Source organism: Patagioenas fasciata, chromosome 1 (genome assembly GCF_037038585.1).
Source record: "Patagioenas fasciata isolate bPatFas1 chromosome 1, bPatFas1.hap1, whole genome shotgun sequence".
Classification (NCBI taxonomy): Eukaryota; Metazoa; Chordata; class Aves; order Columbiformes; family Columbidae; genus Patagioenas; species Patagioenas fasciata.
Genome location: NC_092520.1, coordinates 55,307,184 through 55,322,422, shown reverse-complemented (window position 1 = coordinate 55,322,422; position 15,239 = coordinate 55,307,184). Strand labels below are relative to the sequence as shown.

The window sequence follows — 15,239 nt, the reverse complement described above, 5'->3', positions numbered from 1 at the left end:
TTTCTGTAAAGCTCTGCAAGCCTGCTCTGTGGGGTGAGAATGGTAGTTTTTGAGTGTTTGCAAGCAGGACATGATGTTAATCCAGAGGCACAGCAGGTCCCATCCCAGGGTTAATGAACCAGTTGAGCTGAACGCTGTAGCTTCACCTTGAGCACTTTGTGCAGTTCTGGGCGCTACAGGATAAAAAAGATATAAAGCTGCTAGAGAGTGTCCACAAGAGGGCTATGAAGTTGGTGAAGGATTTGGAGGGAAAGCCGATGAGGAGTGGTTTAAGTCACTTGGTTTGTTCAGCCTAGAGGAGACTGAGGGGAGACCTCATGGCAGCTGCAGCTTCCTCACCAGGGGAGGAGGAGGGGCAGGCACTGATCTCTTCTCTCTGGTGACCAGTGACAGGACCTGAGGGAATGGCAGGAAGATGTGCCAGGGGAGGTTTAGGTTGGACACGAGGAAAAGGTTCTTCCCCCAGAGGGTGGTGCAGCACTGGAACAGGCTCCCCAGGGAGGTGTCACGGCCCCAAGCCTGACAGTGTTCAAGAAGAGACTGGACAAGCCCTCAGACACATGGTGTGAACTGTGGGGTTGTCCTGTGCAGGGACAGGACTTGGACTCGATGACCCTTGTGAGTGCCTTCCGACTCAGGACATTCCATGATTCTATGTTTAGTTTAATCTACCTATCTATAATGTGTTTCTTCCTTGGCTGAAGAGAAATTCTTTTGGGATGATAGAAAACCTAATTTAAAAGCTTTCTTGTTTAGGAAATTACATTTCATGTACGAAACAAGCAGCATGAGTATTCTGACCCTGCCTTTTGGATAGCAGGGCTTGATTCTCTTACATGCCATCTGAGTGAGGAAGTAAGACCTCCGCTTGAGGTCTCAGTTCTCATACAAGCATAAGAAAACACTGTGATTCTTCGCTTTTTCTGGAGACCTTAGAGGCTTTCCAAATTCCTGGTGGAGTTGCTCTACTTACAGCTTGTAAAAATTGAACTTTCTTGAACAACCAAGTGAATTGTGGCTGATTTGCTGTGTTGTTACAGGGTGTGTAATGTCATGACCCAGGAGTAGGGAAATGCGGGAAGTGAATGTTTGTTTTATGGTCTTTGTGTATCTGCTGATTCAGAAATGAATCACTTTCTTTATTATCAGTGTCCAAGGTAGTGCTGCAAAGGTAGAAAGGTTTTAGAGTCAGAGCAGTGAGTTACTGTTTTGCAGTTAGCTATCTCTTGGCTTTGCATCAGGTTACAGAGTGATTCCTTTTTTTTTAATTTATTTTTTAATCTTTATTCCTAGTGACATCAGTATTCTGGTGGTAACAGGGACTAATTCTGGGCTTCTTTCCAAATTGATGTCTTTGATCAACTAATCGCCTTGATAGAACAGAGGCTTTCCCAGCAGAGCAGAAGGTACTCAGGATTCTTCCAGATATTTGCATTTTTATGTGTTATTCATGCTAGCAAAAATTCGGGCTAAGCTCTTTGAAAGGCATCATGTGAACCTCGTGTTTTGAAAGGGTGGCTGAAATGAAGCTATGTGTAAGAACCAAGTATTCAAAATTCTTAGCAAACAGGATAGTACGGGGGTAAACAGAAGACGGTGAATAAGGGCTCTTATTTTTATTAAAGTTCAACAGTTTCCTCAGAAGAAAATATAGATATGTGGGACTGAGGTGCAAGCCTTTCTTCCCCACCACATTGCTTCTCTCTTTCTTCAGGCAATAGATCAGTAGCGAGTGCATTTTATGTCCATCCTTGGGATTAGAAGAGTAGTTGCATCACTGTTTATGTATTCCCTCTGTTTCTCTACGTCATCTTAACTTCTGTTTATTATTTCAGCTTTTTTTATGAAAGAGTAATGCAGCTTGCACAGTTTCTGTGTTCACAGCAAGTTGTTCTTTTCTGTGGACCTTTTTTATTATTTACCCCTTGAAGAGATAGTGTTAGCTGATCTCTGTTTGGCCAGAAGACATTATTGTTCTAATGAGTAGTCTTCCTTTATGGCTAAGTTGAGGCTTTGGGGATGTTCTTTATTGTAGGCCATTGCCTTATTTGCCAGCTTCCTTTAGCAGTCCTCTTCCAGCACTCCCTGATTTAACTGGGCCTTCAGGCAAGAGACGGGCCTGGTTCATTTTCTTGTTAGGAGTGTGTGACCCAAGTAACACCAGGCTGGGTGAAATAGGAGGATCTCAATTCTGCCCTAAGGGTGGAGAATTCCACAGGGCATAACCTGAACATGGCATCCTGCTGGGAATTCTTACTTTAATGACTGAACATGAACGTCTGCTCAGTCTTCTGTCTGAAAGTAGACCTTCCAGTGTGGACAGAACACATCAGTAAGGTGGTGAAACTTCAGCGGTTCTTCTGAGCATTTGCAGTGGACAATTGAAAGACCTCATTCTTGGGCTAAAAGGTCTTCAAGGACTAGGTGTACTTTGGAATTTGACAAGAAAAATTTTTAGCTTTCTTCTAAAGATGTTCAAATATAGCCTGGAGTAAAACAACATACTGTTAAAATCTTTTGTACCCTTAAGACCTCTGTAGCAGTTGCTCTTGAAGATGAGTATTTTGGGGGAGAGTAGTCAGAAAGCTCAACAATGAATGATTTTAAAACTTTTGTTTCTTTTTATGTTGTGTTTTTTTTTTCTTTCCTAACCCTACAGAAACATGTGGACTTGTGCTGAGTCTTTGCCGTGTTGTCCATTATAATAAATGAGTCACAGAATGAATTACCACAGTTTTCTGCATACTCTGGGTTGGTTTTCCTTGTGTTTTTTAATGTTAAGATAGAGATTATAGTGCAATATGTTACTGTGTTCAAGATTATGGTTTTAACTAATGGGAAAATGTGAGAAGCCCTGAATTTACGCTAGGTTTCACTAGAACTAATAGTCTGAAAACCTTGAGATTTTTGGCAGCTTTTACCCTGCAATATGTGCTACTCAGTTTGGCAATTAAGTTTCGTAGTACATACAGTACTTGATTGGTTTGAAGCTGAGGAGACACAAGGGATTTCCTATAAACCGTAAGAACTCAGTGGAGGTGAGTGTATCATCAGCAAGTTTTTTGGAGAGTTTAAGGCCAAAGGATAAGCTGGATGATTCTAACAATCCTGTAGACTTCAGACTGTTGTCTTCCATCTGCTTACTTTGCAAGTGGACTGCGCTTTGGTCAACACTTTCTGCTGCTGTCGGCTGTAGGGCTGCATCAAACTCACGTGAGGAGAGAGCGGTTGCACTCAACAGAAGTGTTGTCTTTCCTGTGGCCTGATTGTGGTTTTTCACTGTGTTTTGAAAGTTGTAAGTAAAGGAATGATGTTCTACAGAGTAACATTAAGTGTTGTTTTATTTTTTTAAGTGTATTTTTAAGTGTATTTTCTAAGTGTCTTTTATTTTCCTTTGTGCATCCTGCTACTTGCCAGTAATGGACAGCAGTATGTAGCACTGGTGAGGCAACACCTGGAGTGTACTGTGTGCAGTTCTGAGCTCCGCAGTGTGAGAGAGACATGGGCATACTAGAGAGTCCAGTGAAGGGCCACGAAGATGATCATGAAGGGATTGAAGCATCCTCTTGAGAGGAAAGGCTGAGAGAGCTCAGACTGTTCAGCCTGGAGCAGAGAATGCTCAGTTGATCTCACCAATGTATATAGATACCTGAAGAGAGGGTGCAAACAGGAGGGAGCCAGGCTCTGCTCAGTGGCCCCCAGGGACAGGACCAGAGGCAAGGAGCAGAAACAGAAACACAGGAGGTTCCCTCGGAAGATCAGAGAACACGTTTTCACTGTGAGGGTGACCAAGCACTGCCACAGGTTGCCGGGGGAGCTTGTGGAGGCTCCATTCTTGGAGATACTAAAAATCTGTCTGGACATAGTCCTGGCCAACCAGCACTGGGTGGCCCTGCTTGAGTAGGGGGATTGGACCAGATGACCTCCAGAGGTCCCTTCAAATCAACCTCAGCCATTATGAGATTCTATAATAAATATACTATTTATTCTCTTTGTTAAATGTGAGAATGATTTTTGTTTTTACCGCCTTGGCAGCAGTAACTAGTGGAATCTCATAACCATTTCCATAGATGTGAGAAGGATTTATCCCTGTGTTTTCATGAAAGGGTTGTTCCATCCTGATTCTTGTTCTAAAGGAGCTGGGGAAGACTACTTGTTTTTCATCCTTCTCTGTCAGAAAGGAGACTTGTGACTTGTTTATGGAGTACACTGTAGGCTAATACTGATGTTGCAAGGGGAGGAACACTTGATGTTGGCCGCATGAGTCAACTGAAGTCTGCAGATCTTTCCTATGACTGTCTGTCCTGGAGCAAATAGAGCCTCTTGTTCAGCGGGCAGAAATTGTTTGAATGGCCTTGAGGTAATTTGCCTCATGTCTGCTTTTTACCTGTGGCTGGCAGCAAGAACCGAGGCTAAAGAAGAAACATTTGAATGGAGCAAGTTCATTGTGCCAAACCAGGCAGAAGCTTTTCTGCTGGTTGGAGCAGTTGATCTTTGAGATGTTTGGTCAGGAGCTGGAGCTCCTGAAGTTGTGACAGCGATTTGGGCCCTGATGCTGTTTGGCTGCACAGTGTAAGGAACAGACTGGTCTGACAAGTACTTTCTAATTACTTGTATCTTTAACATACACAGAGGACTTAACAGTTTACGTATCTCACAGATGTACAGTAATTGCTCCAAGAGTTTAAAGAGGCCTGTTAGGCATCTAAGATGCTACTAGTCTAAGGATAGAGACCTGATCTCTGAATGAGTCACACAAACACTGCTGACATGCTAAGTAGTGAAGGAAAACCTCTATTAATCCCATTTGTTGCACGCATTTGTGCCATTGAGCCTGTGGAAAAAGGTTTTTGTAACTCTTCTGTCTTTGAAGAAACTCTCTAAGCCACCTCTTCTAGCATTCAGCTTGCCCCTCCACTCTCTAATCAACAAACTTCCCATAAGCCAGCATATACAAAATTAAATTGGAACATGCCTGAGCAAAAAAAGCAAAGGTAATCAATGAGTATTCATGACCACTATTGTGGTTGTGAATAAGTAAATGCCCTCATTGTAAACCATCCCAGTTATGAGTTCTCACATGTTGGCCTCCCAGAAAATAATATACTTCACCTAATATGCCGGTTGCTCTTTAAAAATTGTATTGGTGAAGTCAGGGAATAATTGAGCATCAGAAACTAAACAGCAGTTATGAACTTTCACAGGCAATTGACATCAAACAGCTTGCCATGACTGTGAGTATTTTTTCCAAAACAGATCCATCTCTGACCTCTTGGTTCTGATCTTGTTTGTCAACTGAGAAAGTTCTTGTAGGAAACAAGCCTGAGAGCCAACACCTGCACTTCTCCTGGCAACCAACCATCATGGATTCAGTAGTGACAAACTAAGTGGCCGACTGCAGTTCCTCTACCTACCCTGTTCCCACTAAGACGTGCCTGTTTTGTCTCCCTCTCATGAACAACTTGTCACCTTTGTGCTTTCTGCCATACACCCCTCTGCTCTCTGGAGCACAGCTACAACTGTTTGGACCTCCTTGACCTGTGTTTCAGGCTTGAAGAAGAATCTAGGAGCATAGAAGCCAGTCTTACTGACCGTACTACTTGATCTAACAAAATACTGCTTTTTCCAACAAACCTACAGTAGTGCTGTTACAATTTGTATTCAAAGTGATCTCATGAAATACTGAGCTTTTAAAAATCTGTCCACTAAGGAAACTGAGCTGTTAGGCTATATTTTCCTTTTTTTGAACCTATGCACTGTGACAGTATACTTTTTGTTTATATTTCCAAACGTGCCTAAGATCAGTTCTAGAGATAATCCATTATTTACTCATTTTTATATTTGAATGGTTGTCTTTACTGACCATTGATATCTGTCAATATGGCAGTTGAACAGCAGTTATTTTTTTCCTCAGGTAAATGGATAGCTGTGCTAGGTAAAAAAAAAAAATATTTTAATATGTATTACAGTTTTATTTACTATCAACATTTCAATAGTTGGATTGAGTTCTGTTTTTTCCTAAATACTTAAACAAATGCTAATTTTCCTTAGAAATAAGGAATCACTACCAGAAAACAGTTGCCTTAAAGGCCAAGAAGAGTTGTGTTGACTGGATGTCTGAAAGTAAGGTGCTGTGGGGCATTAACAGCTTTAGGAAATGGGAAATGCTGTCCTATTTGTAGAATGGGACTTAGTTAATTCTTAGGTAAGAGAAAAGTGCAATAAAATGTGTGGCTGTTGAGTGGTGAGCAGAAAAGAAGAAAGGGATAAAAGAACTAATATGTAAAGAAATTACTCAGGATCTGTTGATCATTTTATTAATAATTTGTATTTAAATAGGTGGTTGAATCCCTTATTTATTATTGGACATAAACGGAAACTTGAAGAAGATGATATGTATCAAGTGCTGCCAGAAGATTCCTCAGAGAAGCTTGGAGAGGAATTGCAGTGGTAAGGAGAAAAATCATTATTCTCTTTCATTGCCTATTTCTGCTGGTGAAGGTGAGAGTTTTACTCCTATTCTAAAATTAAAAGAGGTTGTACAGTGTAACAAGATCTACTAAAATGCTGAAGAGCCAAGAGTAACATTTAGAATTTGTTCACCGTTTTAATTTTTTTCAAGTTACACATAATGAAAGTGTATTGGAATATTTTCATTGTGTCATTTATAATTAATATGACATTTTGCAGGATGGAAAAGAAGACTTCATAAACTATTCCGTCAGTAATCCATAATAAATTAATTTGAGCCTTCTGGTCTGTGGTAGAATAGCTATGGAAACTTTTCCAATTTAGCTGAATAAAAGTGGGGAAAAAGTTTTAGTGTGTTTTTTTTGAGCATAAGCTGAATAAACTGAATTAAGCTACAGCTGTGTATCCTTTATATATGTGTGTATATGAATATATGAATATTGAAAAAATGCCACTTTTTGGTAGGGTGGATAAAATGCATTAGACTTCTAAAAGCTTGCTTCTGGAAGGTGTTTTTATTTTGTTATAAATACTGTTTCATGGACTGTGTACCAGTCCATGTTGTCATGGGCCTAGGAGGATCTATCTCTTTTAATAGTGAAATATCTTCCAACAACAACAGTTTATGTAAATTGTCTTGACCCTTGCAATAGAGAAGGTGTTTCTTTTCAAATATTTTTTTGTTAAATGCAATTAGAGGAAGAGGTGTCTCCTCATGAAATGTGGCCTCTGTATTAAGAAAGTGTGGCTGTGCTATTTCTCTCCTTTATGCTGAAGCTGGAGCAAATCGACTTTCTTAATAGTTTGTTTGGGATGAGAGACTCCTCAACAAGTAAAAGGAATCCAGAAGTGAAAGGTTGTGACAAGGTCTTACATCATCCTGCTCTGGCTGAGTTAACTAAAGAAAATGGGACAGCGATAAGCTCGTAGGGGTGCAGCTTTTAACATCTTGGTAGCTGGAGAGCTTTGCCAAATTCCACAGATGTGTCTTGAAGCAGTTCAGGGAGTTCGCAGGGGAGGAAGATGGACGCTTTCCAGTGATGCTTACAGTAAAAGCACACACTTTCCGTGTGTCAGGAAATGGTAGAAAATACAGCACGCAAAAAAAAAAAAAAGTAATTCTTAATTCTGAAGTGTACCGAGAAGCAGAGAATGTAATCCATAATTAGCCACCTAAGGAAGTAATTTTTTTCTCTCAGGCCAACAAAGTTTGCAGAATCTACACAGTTTCAATTCTTATTCTGAAGCTTTTAGACAGTAAGTTTATAGTCCTTGTAACAAAAAAGAAGGTAAAAACAATAATAAAAAATGGTTTTCTTAACCATACTGTATGCTTCAAACTTGTGTGCCTCGTTGCAAAATAATTTGGTTTTCATGCCTTAGGCTTATTTCCACCCTTGAACTAGCAAGGTCAGAGGGCTTGGCAGAAAATATTTAGCCCCCAGGAGCAAAGGGAATATCCTCTCTGACAACAGCAGGTTTTAAGAAGTCTGCTTAAGTTCTGATGCTTTGTCATTCACATGTAACCGAACAAAATCATGCTTGTTATTACTGTCTTTGATTTTATTGTGAACAGATTGTGTCCTACTCATGGGCAGGCAGGCGGTAACATGGAGGTTTTGCCACTCTGATGCTGTAATCCTTAACTTCAAAGAGACGTGACAAAGCTGCCACGGACAGTTCCCTCTGCTCCTGTGCTGTAGCTGCTCGTCCTCATCAAAGCACATGGTGGGAAAAACGAAAGGGCCAGACATGAGAAAGGGTTGTGCATCACAACCTTTTTGGGGATGTGCAGAGTTTATAGGAAGATAAAGACACTTGGTGCTGCCTCAGTTCAGTCCATGGTCAGGAGATCATATAGTAGGCTCCTTAACTGAGTGGCTGTCTGAACTGAGAAGAGAAGAAAGGAAGAAAAACGGGAAAGAGGAGTTCCTCACCTGCAAATAGTCAAAGGCAGTAGCAGTCAACAATGGTGAATTGTTTGTGATCATACAGGAGCAAATAAGCTTGTAATACTAAGTACAATGTGTTTACATGAACAAGAAAGCATGACTATCTGTTAACGTCTTTTGTATTTTTATTTTTTTTTGTTGTTGTAGAAAAGTGATCATGGCAGTCTGGCTGTAAATCTGACAGTATTTTATTTGAGGTAATTGCCTTACGATTTTACTGCTGTCCTCCAGCATGTTTGCGTTTTGTTTGTCAGGTACTGGGATAAAGAGGTGCAAAAAGCAAAAAAGAGAGGAAAAACGCCACATTTAACAAAAGCCATTATTCTTTGTTACTGGAAATCCTATTTAGTTTTTGGAGTTTTCACAATGATTGAGGTAAGTGGTGTAAAATGTCACACAACACACTGCCTAGCTAACAGCAATGTGAAACTTGGCGTCTTAGATTGCATGATACATACTGGTGACTTGATGATGAGCTGTTCAGAGAATCTGTGAAGTTCATGTACCCTCTTAGGAAAGTAAAACAGCGGTATCCCCATAGAGACTCAAAAATAGAGTTGTAGCTGCAGAATTATGGATGTGGAACAGAGAACTGATATCAGTGCAGTATTTTTGAGACATTACAAACCATTGACTTGCTTTGTAAGGTTTAGGTGTATTTTATCTATCTGAGTGGGGTGCCCTGTAGAAAGTTTTTTTTGCTATATGTAAATGGCTGTACAGGGCACACTGTCATCTCTAAAAATGAAAGTGTAATACATATTCACACCACTTTTATAACATAGAAGTTTTTATCGATAATTGAGAGAGTTCATTTTAAAGATTCAGCTAAATTTTAATGTGGAACATTTTTCTTTTGGTTTATGTGTTGATAAAAATTGGCTTGACATTTTAGAGCACAGTAAAGACAGAATAATATGGGAAGTGATTTGCAGCAGCACTTGCTCTCGTTTGCCTGGTTACAAACTTGGGTAGCATGGTATGATATGAAATTATTAATACTTTTTTCCTTTCTTTTTATTTTAGGAAAGCCTCAAAATAATTCAGCCCATATTTTTGGGAAAAATTGTTAATTATTTTGAAAACTATGGTTCCTCAGATGAGGTAGATTTGAATTTTGCATATTGCTACGCAGCTGCTCTGTCTGTGTGCACGCTTATTTTGGCTATAATGCACCACTTATACTTCTATCATGTACAACGGGCTGGCATGAAGCTGAGGGTGGCTATGTGCCATATGATTTATCGGAAGGTAAGCAAAACTGTTTACAGGTATATTTGGAATTTGACAGCTGTTTCATTAGAGGAGTTTAAAAATGCATTTATTTGTTATGTTAATGCATGCGATTCCATTGAAGTTATTAATAGAAATGTAATGCAAACTAATATGTATCAGACCGTAAATGTATGTATGTGGTTTTGCTTTCTCTTTGGCAATATGTTATCCGAATGACAGCTTCAGTCCTCTTAGTGAAACTGGTGGATTAAATAGTGCTAAAGCCCAGGAGGAGCTACTGATTTTCACCTGCTCGTGCTGTGGAAAGGTTGTGCTCTGCGGTGGTGAGAGGCTGTCAGTGTACAGCAGGAGAGGGGCAGAGCTCCTAGGGGATGCTGGCCCTTGTTTTAAAAGGAGATGTGGCATCTGAATCATGTCCCTAAGTGCCATGTCTCCTTTTAAATACTCAGTCCTGCAGTTTCATCCCTGGGGAGGACGTTACGCTTGGCTGTTGCCATCTGCTTCAGCACTCTCAGTTGCCTGGGAATTGCTTCACTGTTCAATTCCACCCCCCGCCTCTCTCCCTCATGCCTTTTTGTGGTTAATGGTGGGATATATTTATATTTTCTTCCAACAATGCTGTAGAGCTAGTGAGTCACCTCCTTTGCAGGACAGAGAAGGTATCCCTCTGGTAAGTTTAGGGAGAGGCAGCAGAAATGCAGTACTGCTGCTGCCACCTCCAGGCTGTTGGGGATGCTTGGCCTCTTAACAGGCAGGTCCCTTCAGTATCTTGTCTGCCTGGGAGGGAAGAGAGAGAGGAGTGAGCAGAGGAGAGACGGTTCAGAATTGAGCTGAATCGTAAAGGTGGGGTAAAGCCATTGCTTTAGCATCAATTACTGGTTTTACTGTGGGAGCACTAGAGTCCTTCACTGAAGCCATTGAAGTGTGAGAAGGGAATGTACGTTCAGTAAGCTGTGGTTTCTTTGCTGTCTGTGTGTCATGATCAAGAGAGAGCTGTCCTTGAGTACAGACAGAGCCAAAGCCACTGTCAGATGGAAAGTGGAACGAGAGAAGTTATGGACATTATCTGCAGGAAGGAGTTGAGCAACAGCCAGGATGAAATGCTGGCTTCCCCTGCTCTGGGGAGCAAGCAAACCAACTGTGAATGTTTGCTTCCCTCTTCTGAAGCTGTTGACAATACCCAAAGCATTTGAGCCCATCTCTGCTTCCAGGCAGAATGTCCCCATCTTTCTGGTTTTAGTGCTGCTGGAGTAGTGACCTGCCAGTTCTTAACTCAGCAAGCAAGTTTAATTGAAGGATCAGGACTGTAAAGTTTATTTAGAATGTCAAGAAATCCATGTTATTTTAACCATTAAACATAGATACCATCCGCCTAAGGCAGACACTTGTGCTGCTGTTATACGTCATGAAAAGGTTTTGAGCAAAGCAGTAAAGTGAGGAGAGTAAGAATGTCCCTATTGTAGTGGTGATTTCTTTTCATGCACATATTTATTCTCCTCCCTCTTCTGGTACCTTGGAAATTATCCTCTGGGAACTCAGCTCTAATGTGGCACACCGCTTTCTTGTACATAAACATCTCTCTAAGGTATTAATTTACTGAACTGATTATCATAACACAGTTTGAAATTCATGAAATGTGCATATAGCGATGTTGTTTGTTGCCGTGTTGATATTAGTTTAGAAGCTTGGAAAAGAAGTGTTCGTAATGTGCACCTTTAGTTCTAGAGATGAGATTAAATGGAGAAGTAATCTCCCCATATCTCATAAATGTTTACTCCTGAGGGTGAAGGCTGAGGTCACAGCAGAACATTGATAAACCTTTCTAATAATTTGTCTTCATTATCTGAGGCTTATAGATAGGTCATACTTTCTGTTAATCCTGATACAGGCTTTTGAAAGGAATTGGATGCTAATTTACCAGCACTTTTGCGATGTTCATTAATTGCTGTAGTAAATAAAAACTTGGATTTGCAAGGATGAATGAGTCGGATGAGAGAGCATCCTCAATAGAGAACTTCAAATGCTTATAATTCTTAAGTATTAGACCCTTTTTAATCTCCTGGAAAGTTAAAATCTCATTTGCAAAAACCCTGTATTCAAATTCAGAGGTGTTCTGTGATCAGTAAGAAGTATTACTGCTGCATGGAGGAAACTTGTAACAAAAATGAGTGGAATCTGTCTCATGACTTGAAATCTTGTGTTTTAAAACCAAAGGCTACTTATGTGGGGCTGACTTTTTTTTGTAGTTGGTCTCTTCTCCCAAGTAGCAAGTGATAGAATGAGAGGAAATGGCCTCAGGTTGCACCAGGGGAGGTTTAGATTGGATATTAGGAAAAAACTCTTCACAGAAGGGGTTGTCAGGCATTGGAACAGGCTGCCCAGGGAGGTGGTGGAGTCACCATCCCTGGAGGTGTTTAAAAGACACGTAGATGAGGTTCTTAGGGACGTGGTTTAGTGCTAGAGTTACATTATGATTGGGCTTGATGATCCTGAGGGTCTCTTCCAACCAAAATGATTCCATGATTCTTCAAACGTGTCACATGAACACCTGCTATTATGATCTATTATGGTCTCCATAACAGCTTTTCCAGGAGCTTATCAAACTTGGTCTGTGGCATGGAGTAGACATGGTAGAAACATGGAGGTGCTGTGGCTGCATTTCCTCCAGGCAGCTTTGTGTGGGATTTCACATGTATGAAGGACAAATGGCTTAAGACAGGGAATGAAACAATGATTTTCTCAAATAATTAAATCTTATCTCTCATATACCCAATACCCTAGATTTATTATTGAAATATCAGAGGAATTTCTTAGTGGAGTTTTCAATGTTTCTGCCTGCTGGTTTCAGTGAAGTTGGGTTTGGGATTCTCTCTGTGATTAATACCTTTGTAACCCAACAGTGAGGTGCAAGAAATGTAAGGCTCTTTGTCTGAAATGATGCTTGGAATAGTACTTTGATATCTAATGTTCTTGCACCTGACTTAGAGTACTGGAACAATGTTTTTGAAACAATTAGTGCTTTTCAGATTAGATTATTGATCAAAAAGTAATCCTGTTAATAACTGGAGAGGGAGAAGTTGATGTGCACTGCCTGAAAATGCTAAGATTTTGAGGAGTGAACTATTCGTGTTACAGGAAAACATGTAACATGCTTTGTATATTTTTTTACTTGTGCTGCAAAACTGTCTTTTCTTTCTAGCAGAGGGAAGCGGGGTCTGTTATCTGCATGTTTGGGCTATTTCAGTTTGGATCTTTTCAGTTGTCAAGGTTTAATTGCAAGGTGACAATAAACTGTGGCAGACGGTCTCTCTTAATTCCCCTTCCACCCTCTCCTTAGGTAGGAAAAAGTGATAAGAAGGAGAAGGAAGAGAGGCTTTGCAAGTTAGAAAAAAGTTTTAAATGCTTTACTAATGCTCCTAATAAATAGAGAAAATATACAAAAAATACAAAACCAAGTCTCAAAATTCCCAGGTGGCAGCGTTTTGCCCCTTCCATGCGGAGTTGGTGTCCCTCCGGCGGTGATGGAGCTGGCGTGGAAACTGGAATCTGGCAACTGGTTTCAGGGATGCAGGGTCTCGGACCCTGGATCCTCTTCAGATGCTGGCCATGGTCGAAGAGAGTGAGACCCTCGTGATCTCCCTCTTTTATAGGGTGTGTGACGCTTGTGGGATGGAATACTCAGTTGGTCAGTTTTAGTCACCTGTTCTGTTTGCCCCTCCTTGCAAACACGCCCCTCTCGCAACAGAATGTGCGAAGTTTTATCAGAATTCTTGGCTGTCATAGCAGTAAAGCTAAACATGAGCTTCTTCACCATTCTGTTGGTTGCTCTTATCAGTCTGGAGTGCAGTGTCCGAAAAACATGCGGTTACTTTGAAGGTACTTAGAAGAACTTAGCTGAAAGGAAAATTCACTGAATTCACTGCAAGAGAACTGGTCTTTTTTTTTAACAAAACCAGGACACCAGTAATGTTCAGGTTGCATATTTCCATATGTGATTTTTTTTTTTGGGGGGGGGGGGGGGGAGGGTATTTTATAATTGCATCCTATTCTTTACTGATTAACTTATTAAGCCATAAAAATATTTTATATTTACTCTTTTTGCTTCTCATAGCATGTGCCAAACTTCCTTTAATATAACTCAGAAATCTTATGATTTTACAGGAGTTATTAGCAAGGAAAATATTTATGAATTTGTAAAGGGATATTAAGTCCGATTTGCAAAGACAGAAGGCACAAATCACAGTGTTAGCAAGAAGTGATAGTATAAAATGACTTGTTTTTTTGTCTTCTGTCAGGAATCCCATTTAAAACAGAATTCTTCAATTGGCCAAATGTTGTCCTGATTTTAATTTGGTTTTTGGGTGAAGCTTTCTCATTCCTGTTTAGAAGAGATGCTCATAATGTGGGGGAAAGCAATTCAAATGAAAAGTTGCAGACTCTTTAATTTTCCCATTTTTAATAATTTCCCACACTAAGATAGTTCTGGCACTTTAGTTCTTGCAGTCCTTCTCTAGACTTCTTTTATACTATCTTCTTCAGGGCTTTCTTCAGAATATTTAACCTAGCCCACAATATCTGAGGTTCTTGAACGGTGCACAGGTATTCTCAGGCAAAAGCTGCAATGTGCCTTCAGCCTTTGCCCTGATGATGTATTTGAGTATTGAGTCTTCTGTGTACAGAGGTACTGTGCTCTGTCAGCTGTGACAATTTGAGACTGTTCTGACTTTCAGGCACTTCGTCTCAGTAACGTAGCCATGGCGAAAACTACCACTGGTCAAATAGTAAATCTTCTGTCGAATGATGTGAACAAATTTGATCAGGTAAGGAGTATTACAGATCTCTCCAAGGGACTAAAACGTTGTGGGGTTTGAATGTAGAAGTTTTTGTTCACCACTGGTGACTATGTGTTGCTTATGAACATTTCTTCTAGTTGTTTCCCAAACATTGTAGGAAGAGAAGTATTCTCTTAAAATATGGGAGGAAAACATACTTACCGCCCCCCCTTAAATATTTTCCTGCTGTTTTCTTAAGCTCAGAGAAATGTTGGTGCATGAAGATAAAACAAAATCAATGTGGCAATTTACTTACTTTCTGGAGGTTAGGCACCTCCGTGCACATTTAGGTCTCTGAGCCTGGTGCAGAATTCTCACTGGATGCCTCAGTACCTGCTGCAGGCAAAAGTGCTTCATCAACCTTGTGTTATTACGGTTTAATTTTTTATCTAAGACCAAAAGCTAATTTTTGTTTCTTAACTACTTGCCTAGGTAACGATTTTCTTGCACTTCTTGTGGGCTGGACCAATTCAAGCCATAGCAGTAACAGTACTCCTCTGGATGGAGATAGGCCCATCGTGTCTTGCAGGAATGGCAGTTCTGATTATTCTTCTTCCTGTCCAGACCTGCATTGGGAGGCTTTTTTCTTCCCTAAGGTAAGGGTGCACGTTTTGGGTTGTAGGTATTTTCTGTCCTGAGTTTTAAAATGTGTGTGCTGGATGGAAATGGAGTACCGCTCTGAGATCGGCTGCTGTCTGGTGAGGTGTTTTGCATTGTCTTTTATCTTTGCTGATGTTTTTCATCGTTG

The 15,239-nt window shown here is 40.4% G+C and overlaps 1 protein-coding gene across 4 annotated transcripts in view; it reads left to right on the top strand.

Moving 5' to 3' along the window:
• ABCC4 (ATP binding cassette subfamily C member 4 (PEL blood group)) overlaps positions 1-15,239 on the top strand; it is a 156,895-nt gene that overhangs the window by 7,854 nt on the left and 133,802 nt on the right. For all 4 annotated transcript variants that reach the window (XR_011738437.1, XM_071806713.1, XM_071806706.1 and 1 more), the window contains exons 2-6: positions 6,340-6,450; positions 8,678-8,798; positions 9,450-9,674; positions 14,390-14,479; positions 14,924-15,087. Coding sequence is in view for 3 of the 4 variants with exons in the window: in XM_071806713.1 (XP_071662814.1) it covers positions 6,340-6,450; positions 8,678-8,798; positions 9,450-9,674; positions 14,390-14,479; positions 14,924-15,087 (711 nt within the window). In the remaining variant the exon portion in view is untranslated. The remainder of the gene's footprint in view (positions 1-6,339; positions 6,451-8,677; positions 8,799-9,449; positions 9,675-14,389; positions 14,480-14,923; positions 15,088-15,239) is intronic.